At 34.6% G+C, this 20,736-nt stretch overlaps 1 protein-coding gene across 2 annotated transcripts; it reads left to right on the plus strand.

Annotated features, from left to right (window-relative positions):
* The first annotated feature begins 4,740 nt into the window (after positions 1-4,740).
* LOC133172188 (protein-glutamine gamma-glutamyltransferase K-like) lies at positions 4,741-20,155 on the plus strand. Of its 2 annotated transcripts, XM_061307033.1 has the most exons (16): positions 4,741-4,753; positions 4,950-5,025; positions 10,049-10,155; positions 14,612-14,797; positions 14,933-15,205; positions 15,490-15,602; positions 15,986-16,093; positions 16,178-16,358; positions 16,440-16,575; positions 16,671-16,774; positions 16,919-17,034; positions 17,763-17,889; positions 18,065-18,352; positions 18,567-18,727; positions 18,826-18,962; positions 19,574-20,155. In XM_061307033.1, the coding sequence occupies exons 2-16, from the start codon at positions 4,955-4,957 to the stop codon at positions 19,755-19,757; spliced, it is 2,292 nt and encodes a 763-aa protein (XP_061163017.1). In that variant the 5' UTR covers positions 4,741-4,753; positions 4,950-4,954; the 3' UTR covers positions 19,758-20,155. The 2 variants fall into 2 exon arrangements, with proteins under 2 accessions (XP_061163017.1, XP_061163016.1); XM_061307032.1 differs by lacking the exons at positions 4,741-4,753; positions 4,950-5,025 and adding an exon at positions 8,767-8,867.
* Positions 20,156-20,736: the final 581 nt, after the last annotated feature.

Genomic DNA, 20,736 nt, shown 5'->3' on the forward strand with positions numbered 1-20,736 from the left:
AACATAAATAAGTTGCATGTCGACATAAATATGTTGCATTTCAACATAAATAAGTTGCATGTCGACATAAATATGTTACATGTCGACATAAATATGTTGCATGTCGACATAAATATGTTGCATGTCAACATAAATAAGTTGCATGTTAACATGAATAAGTAGCATCTAGCATGTTGGATGTCACATGTGGGCGATATTTGAGATTTTTGAAGATTTTTTATAATTTTTATTCGATTGCAATTTTCTTGCATGTCAACATCTTTATGTTGCATGTTGACATAACTATCTTGCATGTCAACATATTTATTTTGCATGTCGACATATTTGATAGAAAAATAACTTGCACACAAGGGGCGGAAATATGCCACCATAAAACACAACACAATCATCCACTTTTCACATTTTCAACTTCTTCTCAAGAATACTGGCCCATTTCAAACTTTGACATAAAGCTCCTTGGGTCAAGGGGATTCAGGTTGGTATAAATTAGGGGCCTTCCTTCAAGGGAAAATAATTAAGAATAAGAGAAAATTTAATGACATAAAAAAAAACGTCTTCTCAATCACCAATGGGCCAGAAAAGATGAAATTCATGTGAGATTTTCATTACATAGTGTTGATTCAAGTTTATTCAAACATGACCGCCAGGGGTAGGGTGGGCCGCAATGGCAATCAAAGTTTTACATAGGAATATATAGGAAAACATCTTTAAAAAATTTCATAAGAACAACAAAGTCATGATTAAGAATATTCATATGGAAGCATCCTGAGGTAGTGTAGATTCAACACAATGGGCAATCAAAGTTTTACTAGTTATAACCTGGAGAAGATTTCATAAGTCATCTTCTCTAAAACATCAAAGCCAAGATTAGGCATATTTACATACATATGTTATGGAAGCATCCTCAGGTAGTGTATTCAAGTTTGTTCAAATCATGACCCCCAGGGATAGGGTTGGGACAATTGGCGATAACAATTTTACCAAAAAATATATAATGGGGTTGAAATCTGCCAATGAAGAAGAATAGGACTATAGTGACTCATGAGCCTGGTGTCCCATGCGCCCCTTGTTTTGTCTTTTTTTTCTAATTTTTTTTTTAACTTGACAGTTTTTTTTTTTTTACCTAGGAATAAATATTTCATGTATCATTGTGTGTGTGTTGTAATTTTGTTTTTGTTGGTTTTTATTTGTTTGTTTGATTGATTGTTTTCATTGTGTGTATTCTAACTGACTTTATATTCTTTCCACAGTTAATATACTAAGGTTCCTTCTCTCTCTGTCATCCTCGAAATGAATGTAATGTTCAGGGAATAAATTTAGTCTTTTTTACTTCTTTTTTTAAGACAGTCAGTTAGGGATACTTTAGTATATTTGTTACTTGAAGATGCATATAATTATGGGATTAAGGGCAGGGTGGCGGTGGGGGGGGGGGGGCAATGTCTAATAAGTTGGGTCGCTTAATTTTTTTAAGGAGGAGGGGGGGGATAAAAACAAAACAAAAAAAAAGCTTTTATTTTATCGAAAAGGAAAGGGTAGTTTTTCAATATGTTCAAGATCTTAACAAAATCTTTTAAAGAAAAAGGAATAAACTCGCAGTTTTGGCGTCAAAGTTACATGTATTTTTAAGCTATTCTGCGATAGACCTTGATAACTCTGACCTGCATCCTCCTGAATGGTCCCTATTACATCTAGGACACCTACTCTCACTATCAGCTTTTGGCATGCGCGGATCTAGATGGGGGTCGGTGGGTCCACCCCACCACTGGAATTTGCAGAGTTATTAAAAGTATATACTAAAGCAAATAAAGAAGGACTTTGGACCCCCCCCCCCCCTGGAAAAGTGGACCCCACCATCATCACCACGAAATAGGATTTTTTCACGTTTAGGAAATGGATTTTAGGGGGGGGGGTAGTTTTTGTTTCTTTGTTTTGTTTTTTGTTTTGTTTTTGTTTTTGTTTTTGTTTTTTTGTTTTTTTTTGTTTTGTTTTGTTTTTTTGGTGTTAAATTAAAATTATTAGAAATATTTGTCATTTTATTAATACGTGTTCCCAACAATCCTCCAAAAGAGATTTCAGTCTGACTACTACAATTGTCATTTGTGGAATACCGATATCGATGTATTTTTATGGTATTTAAATATTACTTTGTGTGTAACAGAATATCATACAGTTTCAAATTACGTTTTCATGAGCTAAACCTGTTTCTACGAAAGCCTATTAGGATCAATCTGTGGAGAGAGAAAAAAAAATTAAAAGGCGTTATTACGCCTTTCCAAAAGGCGTTATTATGCCTTTTGAAGAACCATTATTATGCCTTTGACAGGGCCGTGCTTTTGAGGGGGAGGGGGGCAGCCTCTCAAAAAATTGACAAGCAAACAAAAAACAAGAACACCCCCCCCCCAAAAAAAAAAAATAAGAATAATCTGCCTACACTCGAGGGGGATCTTTTTTTTAAATGCAATTACCGCGGTATTTGCCAGAGTTTAACCATACTGCAACAAAATGTTCAGGACCAAGCAACCAATAAATGAATTTTCATATTTTTAAACTATAAGCAAGACTATTCTCCCAAAAAGTGGGGTGGGGGCCTGTTTGAAAGGGCGTTATGTCCAAAAATGGAAAGGCGTTATTTTATATTAATAAATATATGAAAGATTGAATCAAAGCCATCTTTATTTATGCAATATTTAAAAGTATTTTCTATATTCCTGCACATCTCGCAGACAACTGTTTGCATGCGTATTACGAGAAGTCAACACTCTAATTGTGAAAATCAAGGATATAGGCATATGCAGCTTGGGGCTTTGCTGGCCATGTATTAAAAATTCATGTCAAAGAAATGTTTTCCCCTCCTCTGGGAAAAATTCAGGAAAACTATTTGCATGGGTATAATGAGCAAATAGCCTTCAACCAAATTTGTGAAATCCATGACCCTTGGTAGAGGTGTCTGGCATCAGAGAAGGACTAAATTAGCCCTATATTTAATTGCAAAATTCATGTCCCGAGGATAAGATGTCAGCAGCCCCGGGGTAATAAAGGTAATTACGCCTTCTTGAAAGGCCTAATAACGCCTTTTAAAAAAGCGTAATAACGCCCTTTTGAAAGGCGTAATAAAGCCTTTTGAAAAAGGCGTAATAATGCCTTTTTGAAAGGCGTAATAACGCCTTTTTGAAAGGCGTAATAACGCCATTTAGAAAGGCTTTTAGAAAAGCGTAATTACGCCTTTTTGAAAGGCGTAAAAACGCCTTTTAGAAAGGCGTAATTACGCCTTTTTGAAGAGCATAATAACGCCTTTTAGAAAGCGTAATTACACCCTTTTGAAAAGTGTAATAACGCCTTTTGGAAAGGCGTAATAACGCCTTTTGAAAAAGCGTAATAACGCCTTTTAGAAAGGCGTAATAACGCCTTTTTTCGCGTTATTACGCCCTTTTAAAAGGCGTTATAACACCTTTTTTCGCGTTATTACGCCTTTTTGAAAGGCGTTATGAAAGGCGTTATAACGCCTTTTAAATTTTTTTCTCCATAGATTGATCCTTATAGGCTTTTGTATTGTTTCCATAAAATCATTCAAAAGAGATTTCAGTCTGTCTTTACTGAAATGGAAAACCTATCCCGATGTATTTTCATAGTATTTTTATTACAATACTATTTTTAATATATTTATATTAAAAATATAAGTTTGTGTGGTAACTAAACATCATACGGTTTCAAGGTACACTATCATGGGTTCATATACATGTATAAATGCTAATTATCTAAACCATGCCTCTCAAAATTCAAAAGTCATAAGTTTAATTTAACTGCCCGTGATTTTTTTTGCAAAGTAGGTCAAAGATCAAGGTCAAGTGGATTGTAATGCTGGTATTTTTGCATATTTTCTTATGACAAACAGTGCACATGCTAAATAGCATAGACCTACCTCTTAAATGTCAAAAATATGCTGTATATTGACACTATATGAGCTATATTGAAAAGTAGGTCAAAGGTCACGAGGTCAGTAACCATGGTAATTAACAAAAGTCTTAGTGCCAAGCAATATATATGTGCAAAATATCAAATCCATACCTCTTACAGTTCTTGAGATATGGGATGTGACAGACGGACAGCTAGACAGACAGAAGGACAGCTAGACAGACGCCAGGTAACGTGATCCCTTAGTGCCGCTCTGCTCTGCAGGCGACACAAAAAAGAGTGTAATTTTTGTGAAAAGGTTGTTAAGGATTCTCAAGTATTTCCATGAGCTGTCTATTGATACAGAACAATATAAGCATTGAGAATTATACCGTAACCCTCCCCAAAGGCGCTACACAAACATGAATTCTGTTAATCATGGTATCTTGTTCACACCATCGTGATCTGTTTACCTACTGCTGTAACCAAAATACTGAGAGCTGGTGTTTCGAGGTCGCTTTCTGTCCGTGAGTTAACTTTCATTCATGTTTTAATGCCATTAATACAGAAGTTATGTTCTTGATTTTAAGTAAAAGAAAAATGTTTCAGTTCTTTTTTTTTCTCTCTAATTGACATTATCATGATTATTTCTTTAGTTAAGAACCTTGTGTTGTGATGATCTTTAAATCCACCTGACTAATCCGGTACGCTTACATAAACCACTGACATAAGGCTAAGTAAGATCAGAACAAGTATCCGCTGTTTATAATCGGCAATCGTAAACGATGTACAGTGAATAAATTATATAAATTATTTGATAGAAATTATTTATCAGAGGAAAACACCACCTCTTTCTCACGGGGTAGCACTTTTGTTCATGAATAATGCTACGGATATATGACATGGTTTTGCATCAGTGATAAAAATCTGTATTCTACCCAGATTTTTTTTCCGGTATTTTTACAAAAGATTAAACATTTAAGTAGGCCTTTTGTCAAGGTTTAAATGGTCAGGGTGCTTTCCCGCGCTTCATGATTGGTATTTATATTTCTTTACAGTAAACATGCCACGAAGAGGCAGAGAAAGCGATGAGGGCGTTGAAAATCCCCCCAAAAGGCATAGATACAACTTAAGGTAGGGGGTTTGATTATTTTGAGGGTTCATTTATTTTTAGCTAAAATTTTGTGTCCTTTAGGCCCGATGAATTTACACTGCTACATTGTATATTACAAGAAAGCAGGAGAGAGACTCAGAGAGAGCCTTAAATTTCTTCCAAACAAAAATTGATCTACAACTCTGCTATGATTTTTCAGCTGGAGTTTATTCTAAAAACGGGGGATTTTTTATCGACATATTTTTTTCAAATCGAAAAGACTATCCTATACTCCCTAGCCTTGCTAACCTTAGGAAAAATCACCTTAAAACCTCTATGTTATCAGTGTCAAAGAAAGGTTTTGAAGAATTGGAACACTTTACCCTCTTACAGTTTAATACTTTAAAAATATTGCCTTAAGAAATTGTTTTCTGGTTTAAAAAATATATAATAAAGCTTTTCCATCAACTGAAGTGAAATTTGGTATTCAATATATAATCAAGGTCTTTAAATTAAGAAATAACAGCACTAATAAAATAGAATAAAATTTGGTCCTGATTTGGTACTGACATATCAACTAGTTAGAATTTAAAGTAAAACATAGTTTGTTTTTTTTTAACACCAAATCATATATGTTCTTTTCACACCGAGTAATTATATGAAACGTGATAACAATTAAGTCAAATAATATTTAATATGAAGTTTTTCAAAACACGGAAGATTTAAAAACTAATCGGGAGGGGCGGAAGGGGATTGAAATATCGAGAGATTTTGTCTCCCGCCGGAAGAATAACATGTACATGTATGAGAAGATTAGGGATGGTATCCTCTAGATTATATGAGGGATTTACTATTTATAGCAGTGTTGTAGATCGATTTTGGTGTTCATTCTGCTGTTCATAGCAGTGTTGTAGATCAATTTTTGGTACAATGCTGTTCATAGATATAGCAGAGTTGTAGATCAATTTTTGGTACAATACTGTTCATAGCAGAGTTGTAGATCAATTTTGGTACAATGCTGTTCTTAGCAGAGTTATAGATCAGGTTTTGGTACAATGCTGTTCATAGCAGAATTGAGATCAATTTTTAGTGTTCATTCTGCTGTTCATAGCAGTGTTGTAGATCAATTTTTGGTAAATGCTGTTCATAGCAGTGTTGTAGATCAATTTTTGGTACAATGCTGTTCAAAGCAGAGTTTTAGATCAATTTTTGGTAAATGTTGTTCATAGCAGAGTTGTAGATCAATTTTTGGTTAATGCTGTTCATAGCAGATTTGTAGATCAATTTTTAGTTCACTACTGTTCATAGCAGAGATGTTGATCAATTTTCATCAAAAAGATCAAAAACTTTAACCTTGTCCATAACTTTGAACATTAAATTTGGTGATAGGACTTTCATATTTCACATCTTCTGGTACCAAGATATTTGACCTCTTAACCTTGACCTTGGAGTTTGACCCACTTTTGCAAAATTTTACCAAACTTTAACCTTGGCCATAACGTTTGAACTGTTGGTGACAGGACTCTTTTATTTCACGTGTATATTCCATTTGACCAGACTTTACTTTGGGTACCAACATGTTTTACTTTGGAGTTTGACCTACTTTTGAAAAACTTTAACCCTGGCCATAACTTTTAAACTTTTGCTCCAGGGCTTTCTTATCTTTGTGACCAGACCTTTCTTTGGGTACTAATGTTTTTGATCTCCTTGCAGTATGATCTACATTAAAAAAAACTTTAACCTTGCCTATAACTATTGAACAGTTGGTGCTAAGGCTTCATATTTCACATCTTTATTCCTTGTGACCAGACCTTTTTTGGGGGGTATCAATATTTTTTACCTTGACCTTGGAGCTTGACCTACTTTAGAAAAACTTTAACCTTGGTCATAACATATGAACGGTTGCTGTTAGGGCTTCTATATTTCACTTGTATTCCTTGTGGCCAGACCTTTCTTTGGGTACCAATATTTTTGACCTCAAGACCTTGACCTTGAAGTATGACCTACTTTTGTTAAACATTAACTTTGGCCAAATTTCCTAAATGGTTGGTGCTGAGGCTTTCATATTTTACATCTGTATTCCTTGTGACAAGACCTTTCTTTTTCTACCAACATTTTTTACCCTTGACCTTAGAGTATGGCCTATATTTGAAAAATTTAAACCTTGGCCTCGAGCTTCCATACGGGGGCATCAGTGTTTCACAAATGCATTTTGTTTTGTGGAACTATTATTAACCGAAGCATACTGGGAAGTGTGGTCAGTTGTTTTTTTTTTTTTTTTATTATGTAAATATTTTTTTAAAAAATTAAATATTGGGTTTAAAAATCGTCTGGTCTGCTTGAATTTTCATGTATTTTATTTAAATGGTTGCATAAAAAAATAGAAAGAACAGGACATTTTTCATTAAATTTCATAGACATTTTCCTGGTTATTATGCTTTAACTAAATTCTGGATGTACATGTATTTAATGAGGATATTAATTTCATCCTTCACCTTGTAGTTTTATTACTAATCTTCAGTGCTTCTACATCGTGAATTATTAAAATTCTCACTTTCATAGGTCTCAGTATTGTATCTATGACATAAATGTGTATGCGTTGTGAGGATTTACTGGGACCGGAAGTAAGAGGACAGGAATACTCTCAGAATATATACCGATTGATTCATGGATCCTTAAAATATGATTTGTTTTATAAATCATGAGATAAATTTTATTTGATCTTTGAAAAAGAAATCTTTTTTGATTCTTGTGATTTAAAACTTATTGAAAAATATACAGGTCTGTTCCATATTTACAAACATATAGCTTCACTGAAAGGCGAAACGTTTGAGATTTTCATATCACCCAAAACAGTTCCGCCTCCTGATACAATAACATAAACATATAGTAGTTTGTCAAGTAAAGTCGGATGCTATGTATACATGAATTATACAGACTTAATCCTCATCTGTATCAGATTATATAAGGATTTACTCCTGTCTAGTAGCTGTTGTTGGTTTAATTAGATGAAATGTAAGTTTACATACAAACTGTATTGACTATATACAGCTGATATATATTGTAGGTTAAGTTAGAGTATTGTGTATCGATTAGAGTATGAAATATGAAGGAAAAATATAACATTCGCTAAACAGAGTAGGTTTTACAAGAAATCTCTCTCTCTTTCTCTCTCTCATTTATAGGAGAGCCTTGAAGTCTGTTTTTTCCTTTCCATTTTCTTTTTAAATTGATGATTCTGAAAGATTTGTATGATATCTTAAATCACGCTACTCAAATTTTTGACACTGCTTACATTTCTTTCTTTACCACGAAAAAGTAGAAGAAAAGAATTACTTGCAGTAATACATAATTCCAAAGCCATTTAATCTAGCTCCTATATAGGAATAACAGCTTTTTAGCTCAAATTATCTCCATTCTGGCATTCGCTATTCTGTTTTCTGCAATATCCGATACTGACATGCCTTTCCTATTATAAAATCTGTCATACACTGGATGTATACCATTCTCACTGATAACAATTACACAACAATTACAACAGCACGATTTTGTAAGGTGCAGACGGGTTTTTCAGATTCATATAATAACGTACTGCATTTCTTTCAAATGCGATGCACAAAATTGATTGGAGTGCGACATTTGGCCGTCTTCTAATATTTCTCAATATTTCGACACGGGATTAACTTAAATATCGCCACAAGTTATAAATAAAGTAAATGTTGAGTTCCATTTAACAGAACCGGTTGATCTTTAATATCCGAACTTCTTCAGTATATTCAGTAGTTGGCACTGTCAACATGTGGGGCGTGTTATCTGCTCTGTTCTCCGGGGTCCGAAGCCTCGCTTTCAGATCCATAGATGACGATACCGAAGTCACCAAAAGGTATGTCACAATAAAATCCTGCCTGCTTCATACAGGCCATGGAAGAACTTCCACTGGTCTTGAAAAGTTGTGGAAAACGAGTTAAGTTCCTCATAGGATTTATGATTTTTAGGCACTAAGTTTATTCTAAGAGTTTTTGTTCTTTACTTTTCCGGAAAATATTGGCATTAATGTATTTTACATGCTTGATTAATATTTCAACGTTTATAGATCTTAAATCTGTTAATATGATATCAGTCACAATGAAAAAATATACATGTGTTTGACAGTATTTTCTCCTTACCATTTTTGCATTTCTGCAGACTGTTTGCTAGTAAGCTTTCATCATGGAATTTTATCCGACAAAAAGTTCTTTAAATGCTTAATTAGTGCCTGTTACACAATCTATAGATGTTTTACGTGTCTTCCATTGCCCATTTGCATGCATTGAATTCATAGGTTAAAAACCACTGCGAGTGAGTTAATTATAAGTCACATTCCTCCTCTCGTTGAAAACAAACCAAGGAAGTTTATGCATGGTCTTTATTTCTTTTACTGTTAAATTCCGCACGCCTTACTTCTGTCAGGGACTCAAGGCCTCGCCATTGGGGGGGGGGGGGGGGGGGTTACGACTGTATGTGTAAAATTAATATATTTTGAAAACCTTTTAAGAAATTATGTTAGGAATCTATTATGTTAAATGTAAGAAATTTTCTAAAGAGTTGCCATTATGATATCAATCGGAACTGCCGACATAAATATACCTCCTTTAAAAATACATCTGTTGGAAATCGGTTAAGGGATAGTAAAATGGTGTCTAAAATGTAGGCTTTTAAATGTACCTAGTGGTTATTTTGGGTCAAGGATTAAGAAATTGTAAATTTAAATGGGACAAGCTTTCCACACTCCTTAATCATTTGAATTAACTTCTTTATAATCCTTCTCAAATAAACTGATCATCACATTTATAAACAATAACCTGTTACATCTCCGGAAGATTTATATATAATGGCTGTTATACACACACGTAACACCGGGTATCATGTTGCACTGTGACATAAGTTTTTCACAAAAACAAATTTATTTTAAATAAGCAACAAAGAAGAACATTCTATGCACTCTATGTTATAAACAACAAACATCACATGAGGAAGAGAAGGGACTATGTGGTATTAAAGTGTTCGTCATTTAATTATGGACAGGAGCCGAGCTAGGAAAGCTCTGGGAGAGCAGGAAGAGGGGAGGATAAATACCCTATCTGATGAGGAACTGAGGTCCAGGAGTACGATCCTTAAACCGACAGACAAACGTGAGTAGATAAAACTGATGTCCTTTAACCGACAGACAAACGAACTGAAGTCCTTAAACAGACAGACAAACGTGAGTTTATAGAACGGATGTCCTTAAACCGACAGACATATGTATGTGAGTATATAGAACTGATGTCCTTGAACCGACAAACTTTCCCCAGTACGTGACGCACCTTGACTTTGTGGTTTTTAAGCATGAATACGTATAGTAGTATACCCATCAGGATATACATATAAGGATTTATCTTGATATATCACAAATATATATGTAATGTATACCGGTATATACTTGTTGCAAAGTCCTTACAAGATGCTAAGATGTCATAAATATTGGAAATGGCATGAAATTATCAAAGAAAGCATACTATAACATATATTTCCAAACGGGTGGTTCTCCATTTTATCAAAAGTATACCTTCCGAGTCGGAGTAAACATATAGATTTCTCGGTTATCAAAAACATGAAGAAAGGACCCAGTGGACATTTTATGACCTATCATTTATGTCCTTTGTGAAAATATTTCAAGTCCACTTACTCAGCGTCATATCATACGTAGAGTTTTAAAAGTCAGTAACTTACTGTGGATTGCATGGCTTTGGTTGGTTAGCCTGTAAGTCTCATTCACAAAATTTGATAGACCAAGACAAGGTCTTTGAGTTCAACCCCACCCCCTCCCCAAGCAGAAACTGCACACGCATTCTCTTCTTTTTGTAAAACCATATAGAATATTTTTTGGCTTCAGAATTTTTCCTATAGGAAATTATTGTTTGGTATAATTGCGTTGTTGCAACCAATATTGAAATAACGTTCACTATTGAAATAATAATAGTGACTAGTTGAAAGTGCATTTCAAAACCAAACAGAGGTTGCAACCACTATTGAAAAAACGTTCACTATTGAAATAAAGATTTCAATAGTAATTGAAGTAATGATTTCAATAGTGATTAAAATGATTACTTTAAAAGTTGCTGATAAGGATTCCATTACCAAAACCACATTGCAAGCCTTATTGAAATAACCAAACTATTGAAAAAAAATATAAGGATTAATTGTCCATTATGTTTTCCAACATAATTAAGTAATTTATTGAGTTTAAAATATGATATGTAATTTCATGTTTTACTTTCTTTTCTAGAAATTACTATTAATACATGGACATTTTTGATTTAAGAAAATCCAATCCTCAGCGAGGAAGGATAACTCTAAAAATTATTCTTTAATTTAAAAAGGCTCAAAATTAAGCTTGTAATTGAAATCTTTTTGTGCAACAATTTTCATTTTATGCATCCCAGTATGACTCAAGGTTCTTTGAAGTCTTAGAAACGGTCTTGTAGAAAATTGACAATAGGTAACAATTTAAAAGAAGAAAGAAGACTGGTATCTATATGTACAACCTTTCTGATGAAAATATTGTTATTTTTAATCAATCATGGGCTTGCCTATACTACAAATATGGATAGTAAATCCAACGTTTCTACGTACTCATCAAGACATTAAAAACAACCTTTCGGGGAAACTTAGTATTTATAAGCGTTATAACAATAGAGGTTGTTTTATCAATAGAGCTCGAGGTTACACTTATAAAACTGCTATGGAAATGATATCCACTATTGAAATAATTTTTTCAGTAGTGGTCGTTGTTTCAATAGTAGATGCATGCATTATTAATTTAGAATATTTTATTGAATAAATCAATAAGGATCGGGAAACAGGCAAAGCCTATACATACCCTCTCCTTGTGTAATAGGTTAAAGGACTTATCGCATGATCTTTCAAAAATCGTAATTTTATGAAAAATATTATCTACAACCTTGTTTATTAAAATACTGAATACAAAAAACGTTGATGAAAGCATATTTTAAGAGATATTGAGAGTTGAAATTCAAATACGGCAATATGCATGTTTCAGTCGGATTTCGGCGAAATACTGCTCTGACGTCATAGGCGACAATTCAGTGTGAGAGTATGCACACTATTTACGGAGTTATCAACGACAAATGCAGCTTAATTACAAAAAATGCTGAAAAAAATTCCTAACATGCTTTTTATTAACTATAGAAACATTTACTGGTTCTAAGGTATAAGGCTTTTGAGATATTTTCGTTTTTTATTCCAAACATTTAGAATCTGTTGCTCTGATTACGGCAATGTTTCGTGATCGGAAAATTATTTTGCAAGACCGCCATCCTTTACAAAACATATGTAAATTAATGTTATGCTAAAAACGAAGAATAACAAAGTTATATAATATTAAATGTGTGAATCGAATAAGTTTATACATGTGATAAGATGACAAATCAAATTGTATTGTGATGGCGACTTTCTTCGTCTTCGCCGCGTTTCCCTCGCTATCGTCGCTGCTATTTTTACAATGTTAACAGATTTTTCATATTTTTTTCTTGCTGACAGTTCTAAAATATAAGGTAAAGACAATAATAATTATAATACTTGTACGTGATAATAATATTCCAGCTTTGAGATATGTATTGTAAATACTGTACATTTAATATAATATTTAATATTACAATATACTTAGTTTAGTCTCTTAGTAGATTTAATAAATTCATGTACATATGAAAAAATTTCACAGTTCTTATGATAGGAATATTGACATTTTCCTCTTAACGAAGTGTCAAGATAAAAAATTATAATAACATCAATATCATTTGATTTTTTTACCAGTAAATTTCTTTCAACAGTATATGAAGGACATTTGATAAGATAATGTTCAGTATCCTCAGTATAAAAGCCACACTTTTCACATAATTGAACATCTGATAACAAAATTACTTTTTAAATGGGCATTTAGATTGCTGGCATTGTTTCGCAACTGACAATGTAAGATATTTTCTTTTCTATTACCAAAGTTAAAGTATCTACATGGTTTGTAAGTTCCTTCCCAACTTTTAAGCTTTGATTTAAAGATAGATAATGATGAAGAGTTTTTGATATCCTCACTAAGACTGTTCCAAAGTTTTATATTGAGGGAATAAAACTATTATAGTAAGACATTATTTTACAAATTGGTATACGCAAATTATCATATCCAGACCTTAGGTTGTATGTATGTTGAACTGGGAAAAAAGGTTGAATCAATTCATACAAATAATCAGGTGCAGAACCATTAATTATTCTATGCATTATTACAACCACTATTAAAATAACGACCATTATTGAAATAATTATTTCAATAGTGGTTGAGAGACTGAGAGTGCATTGAACTAAAGTTCACTATCGAAATAATTATTTCAGTAGTGGTAGCAACCTGGTTTTAGTTTTGAAATCCATTCAAATCCTCTATTGAAATCATTGTTTCAATAGTGAACGTTATTTCATTAGTGGTTGTAACCTGTGTTTTGTTTTGAAATGCACTTTCAACCACTATTGAAATAATTATTTCAATAGTGGTCGTTATTTCAATAGTGGTTGCAACAAATAATAATTGTCCTTATTTTCTTTAGTAATACACTGACTGCGATGAAGTTAAATGCATTTGTTGCGTACATTTTAGCGATATCATGTGACATGACAACGACACTTCCTTTACTTGGCTACTGTGAAAAAAAATGGTTATTTTAATTTTCTCTATGACCTTGACCTTAAACCTTCGGATTATTTAATAGGGACATAAGTGTAGCCCTGAGTGAGACATTTGTTCTGAAGATACACCAGGACTGTCCAGGAGTTATACAAATATACATAAACCGCCACTTCTTAAAAACTGATAATCAAGATACATGTACCAATTTTATATGAAGCCACCTGGTACTTCTAAAACTGATCAGAATAGCCGGCAAGCAAATATCTGTTGAATGTCATGCTTGTGGCAAAAAGGGAAAAGAATTCAATTAATGACGTATTCATTCTTTTACTAAATAAGTAAATAACTTTTACAATCATACTGTCCCCGTTAGGTTAATATGAGTTACTGTATGTCATAATATCCTTTCTCCTTTCTGTCCAAGTAGAGTGAGTTAGTTTGAATACCTAATATTAAACTAGTAAAACAGTTTATCCACTCACACACTCTCAACCCTAAAGGGGCCTCCTTATCATACCACTCTAAGCTTCACCCACTTTGGCCCAATCACACTCCAAATCCAATCAATGGACATTCAACCTCATGGATATGTATGGACACACTACATTGTAAATTCCAAAATGCTTGTAATCCACTATGTATTATAGGTAGGGATAATAAAGATATGACGATTAGTGTATTACATGATAAACATATAAATATTTTTTTTAGAATCAGAATTGTTCACACTGTGACGAATTCATAATGATGTATAATATGTATTTATCACGGTTTGAATAATTCTGATTCTTTATCATAGGATTTTTTTTTTTAAATCAGCACAAAATTAGGGGATGCTCCTATTATCACAAGAAACCAAATATCTGATTGATTTACTGAGAAGATTGTCGGTTATCTGTGAATATCTTTTTCAGCCTCTGGAGCCCTAAAGGTTACCTTTGTTGATTATCAAACAAAGCTGAACAGAAAGAACCATCACACACACGAGTTTGAGAAGACTGGCAACATCTTACGCCGTGGACAGGTGTTTGTGATCCGTGTGATCTTTGATAGGGAGGTCAAACCTGAACATGACGTCATAATTCTGCAGTTTACCTACGGTAAGTGTCAACATAAGGGATGATACATATCAACTTATGTACAGTATAAAACTGAGCATTTTTATAGTATAAGTCTAGTGTTTTAAGAGATTCAAAACCGAACAAAATCGATGAACAAATATCCCCTTCACACAGGAACCCGCCCTCAGGAGAGCAAAGGGACAGTGATCAGAATACCACTGAATTTAAAACCATCGACCAGGTCATCTGACGTCACGGGAACATGGTTTGCCGAAGTCCAGAGTATTACCGAAAAAGTAATAGAGTGTGGGATAACATCTGCCTCAGACAGCAGCATTGGAAGATACCAGTTCTACGTGGAAACAAACCTGAAAGATAACAAAGAATCCCTGAGAAGATTTGAAGAAAAGGAACCGTGTATCATTCTCTTCAATGCTTGGGCGAAAGGTATCAGCTGGTGTTCATTCCAGTAGAACACAATATTAAACTTTGCTAAATATGTCAGCAGACTGTCTTTAAGAATCAATAACCACGAGCTTGCAAGCATCTAGGAGACAAACAGAGTACTGGGAGTATACAGTTACTAAATTATAACAAACAAAGGCCCCTCAACGTAAATTTTGATTTTCATGATAGCTACCAAAAGGGTTCAGACCCCAAAGGGAGAGGGATGAAATATACCTGTTTGACTATTTAGTACAATCCTTACTATAGTTTCCATTGCTTTACAGAGGATACTGTGTACATGGAGAAGGACGAGGAGAGAGAGGAGTACGTACTGAATGAGACCGGCAGAATCTGGACCAGTAGAAGTTATTTTGGACGGCCATGGAATTTTGGACAGGCAAGATTTGACATTGAAAGATTCAAACTTCCCTTTCTGAGAAAACTTTTGTTTTCAGAATGTCTAAAAGAATACTTACTGTTAAATTCAACCAACTGTATTGCTAAAAAAATTAAATACATTCTGTAAACTCCTAGGTTTTGAAACTTTGGTTTTGGCATTTATAAATTTAGAAACATTTAAACGTATTCCATGCTACCTGCATTTCACAAGTATACATGCCTTCGTAGAGACACTGTCATTGACTTGACATTTTAAACACTTCTTTTTATAAAAAGATTGTCCATATAGTATGGATGTGTTTTTATGAAATGCCAAGTGCCCGCGAGAAGGTCGCCTTGGTTTGAATGGCGCTCCTAATGCAGTTCTTCCTCTGTTTGTAGTTTGATGACCCGGTGCTTGATGTAGCTCTGCAGCTGCTGTCGGATGGAGGACTATCTGACGTGGCCTGTACTTCTCCAATCTCTGTCATCAGATGCATCTCATCACTGGTAAATATACCGGTAATTAACATTGGGCGTATATTAGGACTGTCTTAATAAGAATAAAATAGTACGGTATGCTGTTTCTTTCAGTGTAATTCCTGTGACAGTGATGGTGTTTTGGAGGGTAGGTGGACATCGGAATACCCCGAGGACTGTACAGTTCCGTGGAAGTGGACTGGGAGTGTCCCGATCATTAGAGAGTATCACACCAACGGAAATAAGCCCGTCCGGTATGGTCAATGCTGGGTGTTCTCCGGACTCACCACAACAAGTAAGTCCCTATACCATTATATCACACTGTAATAACATTTACAGAATGCATAGTCAAACTGGAATTGTTTACTTTTAATAGTTTGTCGCTGTCTTGGGATTCCGACACGTTCTGTGACAAACTTTGATTCTGCGCATGACACAGACAGTAGCATGACCATCGACTCTCACTGGGATGAAGATGGAGAGCCTATAGAAGATATGAATGATTCTGTCTGGTAAGGTGGTCTATTCAGAGAATGATCAGTTGAAAAATATATTCAGTATTGTAAGAAAGAAATTAAAGAATTCAAAAATGTTTTGGTTAACTAAGGAACTTTCACGTATGGAACGAGTCTTGGTTTCGACGGTTAGATTTACCAGAGGGTTATGACGGATGGCAAGCACACGATGCAACGCCCCAGGAGGCTAGCGAAGGTTTGGCTTCACTTTTGATGTTAGATATACCAGTCAGAAAATAAATAAAGTATTTTTACTCTAGGCAGAAATGTAATTACTGTTACTGTGAAAGAAATTGCTCATATACTGCACGGCTTTCATTCATACATTCTCTGTACACAGGAGTGATGAGGTGTGGCCCCGCCCCTTTGAAGGCTATAAAAGAGGGACATGTGTACCTCTGCTACGATATACCTTTCATATACGCTGAGGTCAATGGAGATCGCGTACAGTGGGTGGTAGGTTTGCAAACATTTCAATATTTGGTAATATTTAATTACAAGTATACCCCTTCCACCCCGCAAACGAAATGTGGGAGGTATCTAGGAATCACCTTGTCCTCTGTCTGGTTGTCTTGCCCGAGCTACTTTGAAATGAAGAATTATTGGAAGCTAATACTTGGTACAAAGGTTTGTCTTTACCTTGACACAGGGTCATTCCGGCAAGTTCAAGTCATTGACAGAAAAAAAAACTTGTCCGGGCTTTGTAATGGAGAATAATTGGAGGCTCATACTTGGTTCAAAGATTGTGTATGACCTTGGGATGAATCCTGACCTTAGGTCAAGGTCATTCCGGCAAGTTCAAGGTCACTGGCAAAAAAACTATACAATTCTAGTCCGGGCAATAATTTTGTAATGTAGAATCATTTGAAGCTTGCTTGTTTATGACTTGAGGGTGTGTCATAACCTTGACTCCAGGTTATGTGACCAAATAACGTGTCTGTGTTTTTTTTTTTGTAATCAAGGTCATTCTGGCAAGTTCAAAGTCATAATTTAAGAATGCGTCTATTTTTTTTTTGTAATCAAGGTCATTCTGGCAAGTTCAAGGTCACAAAATAAAAAAGAATGCAACTAGGCGCTTTTAAAAAATTCATCAGGGAGAGAGTATTATTTTGCAATCCTGCTCACAGTACCTCTAGTTGTATTTTCTGGGTTTTTGCATTTAAAATATTTATGTTGTATTGTAGGTCAAGAAAGATGGTACCATGGAAGTAAGTCAAATTAACCGTTTTGCCGTGGGTTCGTTCATCAGCACGAAAAAGGTTGGATCCTCCTACCGAGAGGATGTGACGCTCATGTATAAATACCCAGAAGGTGAGCAAGTCCCTCAGAAAAAATCCAGATGGAAGGAATGATGCATGGAAAAACTGCCTTCCACTTTCAATAATATATAATTTTTTAAATAGCAAAAAAGAAAACGGGATAATATTTCCTTTTTAATATTTCATTTCAATATTTACCTATAAATAAATTTATTTTGAATGAACAGGAAGTGAAGAAGAAAGGAGAGTTGCCCAATTTGTCAATAGATACAGCACGAGGAGGAAGCAGAACATTTACAAACTGGACACGCCTAAGGAGTTAGATTTCACAATTACGCCACCAGAGGAAACGATGATAGGGGACGACCTAGAAATAAAAGTCGCTGTCAAAAACATGACAAAGCAGTCCCGCATAGTTAGTTTGACCTTGACCCTAGTTAATGCTTATTACACTGGGGTGTCAGGGACACGGGTTAAAACTGAAACGTTCAAGGAAAGCATCGGAGACAAAGATGGTATATTCCAAATCAAATACAAAGTTTTAAGTTTTTGTTGAAAAGTATGAGAAACAAAATGTTGGAAGAAAGAATGAATGAATGATTGCCATTAACTGGATAACGTTTTTTTATGATTTGTTGATTTAAAAAAAAAATGCCAAAAAATCTGAAATTGCACACTTTATCTATAGTTTTCTTTGTCTGGTACAATTATTTTTTTTTTAATTTTTAGAGAAGGTAGTTAGGATGCAAGTGAACGGTAAAGAATATCAGCCCAGAATGAATCCAGAAGGACGATTCCAGTTATTTATTTCTGGGAAGAATTTGGAGACTGGTAGACTACAATCAAAACAAATCACTTTTGTCCTGAAGAAGCCAGAACTGGTTATACAGGTACTCGTCCAGTGTCCATACAGTAATCTGTAATACTTCTATTGATTGCAATCATTTCTCTTCAAATAAACCACGTTTTTACGATTTCTTTTCATTAGGTCCCAAAGACAGTAGCTGTCTATGAAGATACAGAGGCTACTATTGTATTCAAGAACACTACACAACTCGTTCTGACGCAAGCGGAAATAGCAGTAGAAGCATCCGGTCTCCTCACTCCTAATACAATCGCCATCAGGTAACATCCTGTCTTCTCACTCCTAAAACAATCGACATCAGGTAACTTCCGGTCTTCTCACTCCTAAAATAATCTCCATCAGGTAAAATCCGCGATTTCCTCACTCCGTAAACAATCGCCATTAGGTAACATCCGGCTTCCTCACTACTAAAACAATCGCCACCAGGTAAAATTCCGTCTCCTCACTCCTTAAACAATTGCCATCAGTTAACTTCCGGTTTCCTCACTCCTTAAACAATCGCCTTCAAGTATCATCCGGTCTTCTAACTCCTTAAACAATCGCCATCAGATAACATCCGATATCTCCTCACTCTTTAAACAATCGCCATCAGGTAACATCTGGTCTTCTCACTCCTAAAACAATCGCCATCAGGTAACTTTAAATCATGTCTCCAGAGATTGGTCAACATAATTTTTGGCTTTCTGCTCATTAAAGACAACGGAGATTGTAAAAAATACTGCAGTGTAAATCTCTCTCTCTCTCTTTGACGAATCTATTGTGTATGAGTTTTGTGATGGCTAAAATGGAAGAACATATTTTGAGCAGCTCAGCCATGCACTAAAGTGTATATATTAGTCTATAAAATTGCTATCTTTGTTATTTAAATAAGCAATCCTATCAAACCCGGAGATGAGGTCAAGGAGATGGTCATCCTTCACCCCCGCAGACGTTACTGGTGGGGAAGAGAAATTATCGCCACCTTCACCTCCAAAGAGATTGTGGACATTGAAGCAAGCGTAGAGGGGATTAAGGTTGTCAAATCAACGAATGGAGAGGATAGCGATGACGACTAAGTCAACGAATGTAGAGGATAGCGACGATGACTAGGTCAACGAATGTAAAGGATATAGATAATGACTGTGTCAAGTCGATGAATGTTGTGGAAAGCATTTATGATGATTGTAAACTAATGTAGCAATGATCTCTGAAGAACATATCAATATCAGTTACAGCAAAGCTAAAATATTGCGGTCTTGTTTTTGAAAATTAATTCTCGGTGAACTTTCAAATTTGTTTTACTCTCAAAGAGTATATCAATATATCATACGATGCCAGAAAGACTTGTTCAAATATGACTGTATATCTGCTTACATGTAGAGAAATACTATAATTCTTCTGCTTTTTGTCCTTTCATATCATTTCTTATTTTTATCTTGCATAAATCTTTACATAAAGATGAAGCAATGTGTGAGTTTTGAATTATCGTTTTGTGCAAAGTCTTATGGATTTGGGAAGATACGTGTACAATATTAAAGAAACTAGTCTTCTTGGACCAGAGTTGAGTTGAAAAGGAATGGGAAATCCTAAAGTATGTATATGATTCCGAAATTTCAAAATTACTGAGTGACTTTTGGTACATTTCCAAAGGGGAGAGGGTGTCAATTTCAGACTTGCAAATATTTAATAATATTTATCATATGGTTGAATGATTACTAGCTTTCTGATATTCTGAGATCCAAGTGAAAAAAAAGAATCCCTATATTGATCTGCACGTAAACTTCCAAATCAATATATATGTACTGAATCATTTTTTCTACACTGGACTAAAAATGGTTTGAGAATTTCTGAATTGATACGTATTTTCACCCGACTTCCACTCTGGTAAACATAATATTCAGACTCAAAGTACTAGAGGGGCACTTTATTTTTGTGATGCATATTTCAATAAAAGTAAAATAGGATGTAATTTTCTTGACATATGCACACTCCTGTAACGATAACCGTATTCCAGGTAAATGTGTTTACCACAGCGTTCGACGCGTTTTCTCGGCA

The sequence above is a fragment of the Saccostrea echinata genome, unplaced genomic scaffold (genome assembly GCF_033153115.1).
Source record: "Saccostrea echinata isolate AGI-Se365-2 ecotype Australia unplaced genomic scaffold, CSIRO_AGI_Sech_v1 ptg000054l, whole genome shotgun sequence".
In the NCBI taxonomy this organism is placed as follows: Eukaryota; Metazoa; Mollusca; class Bivalvia; order Ostreida; family Ostreidae; genus Saccostrea; species Saccostrea echinata.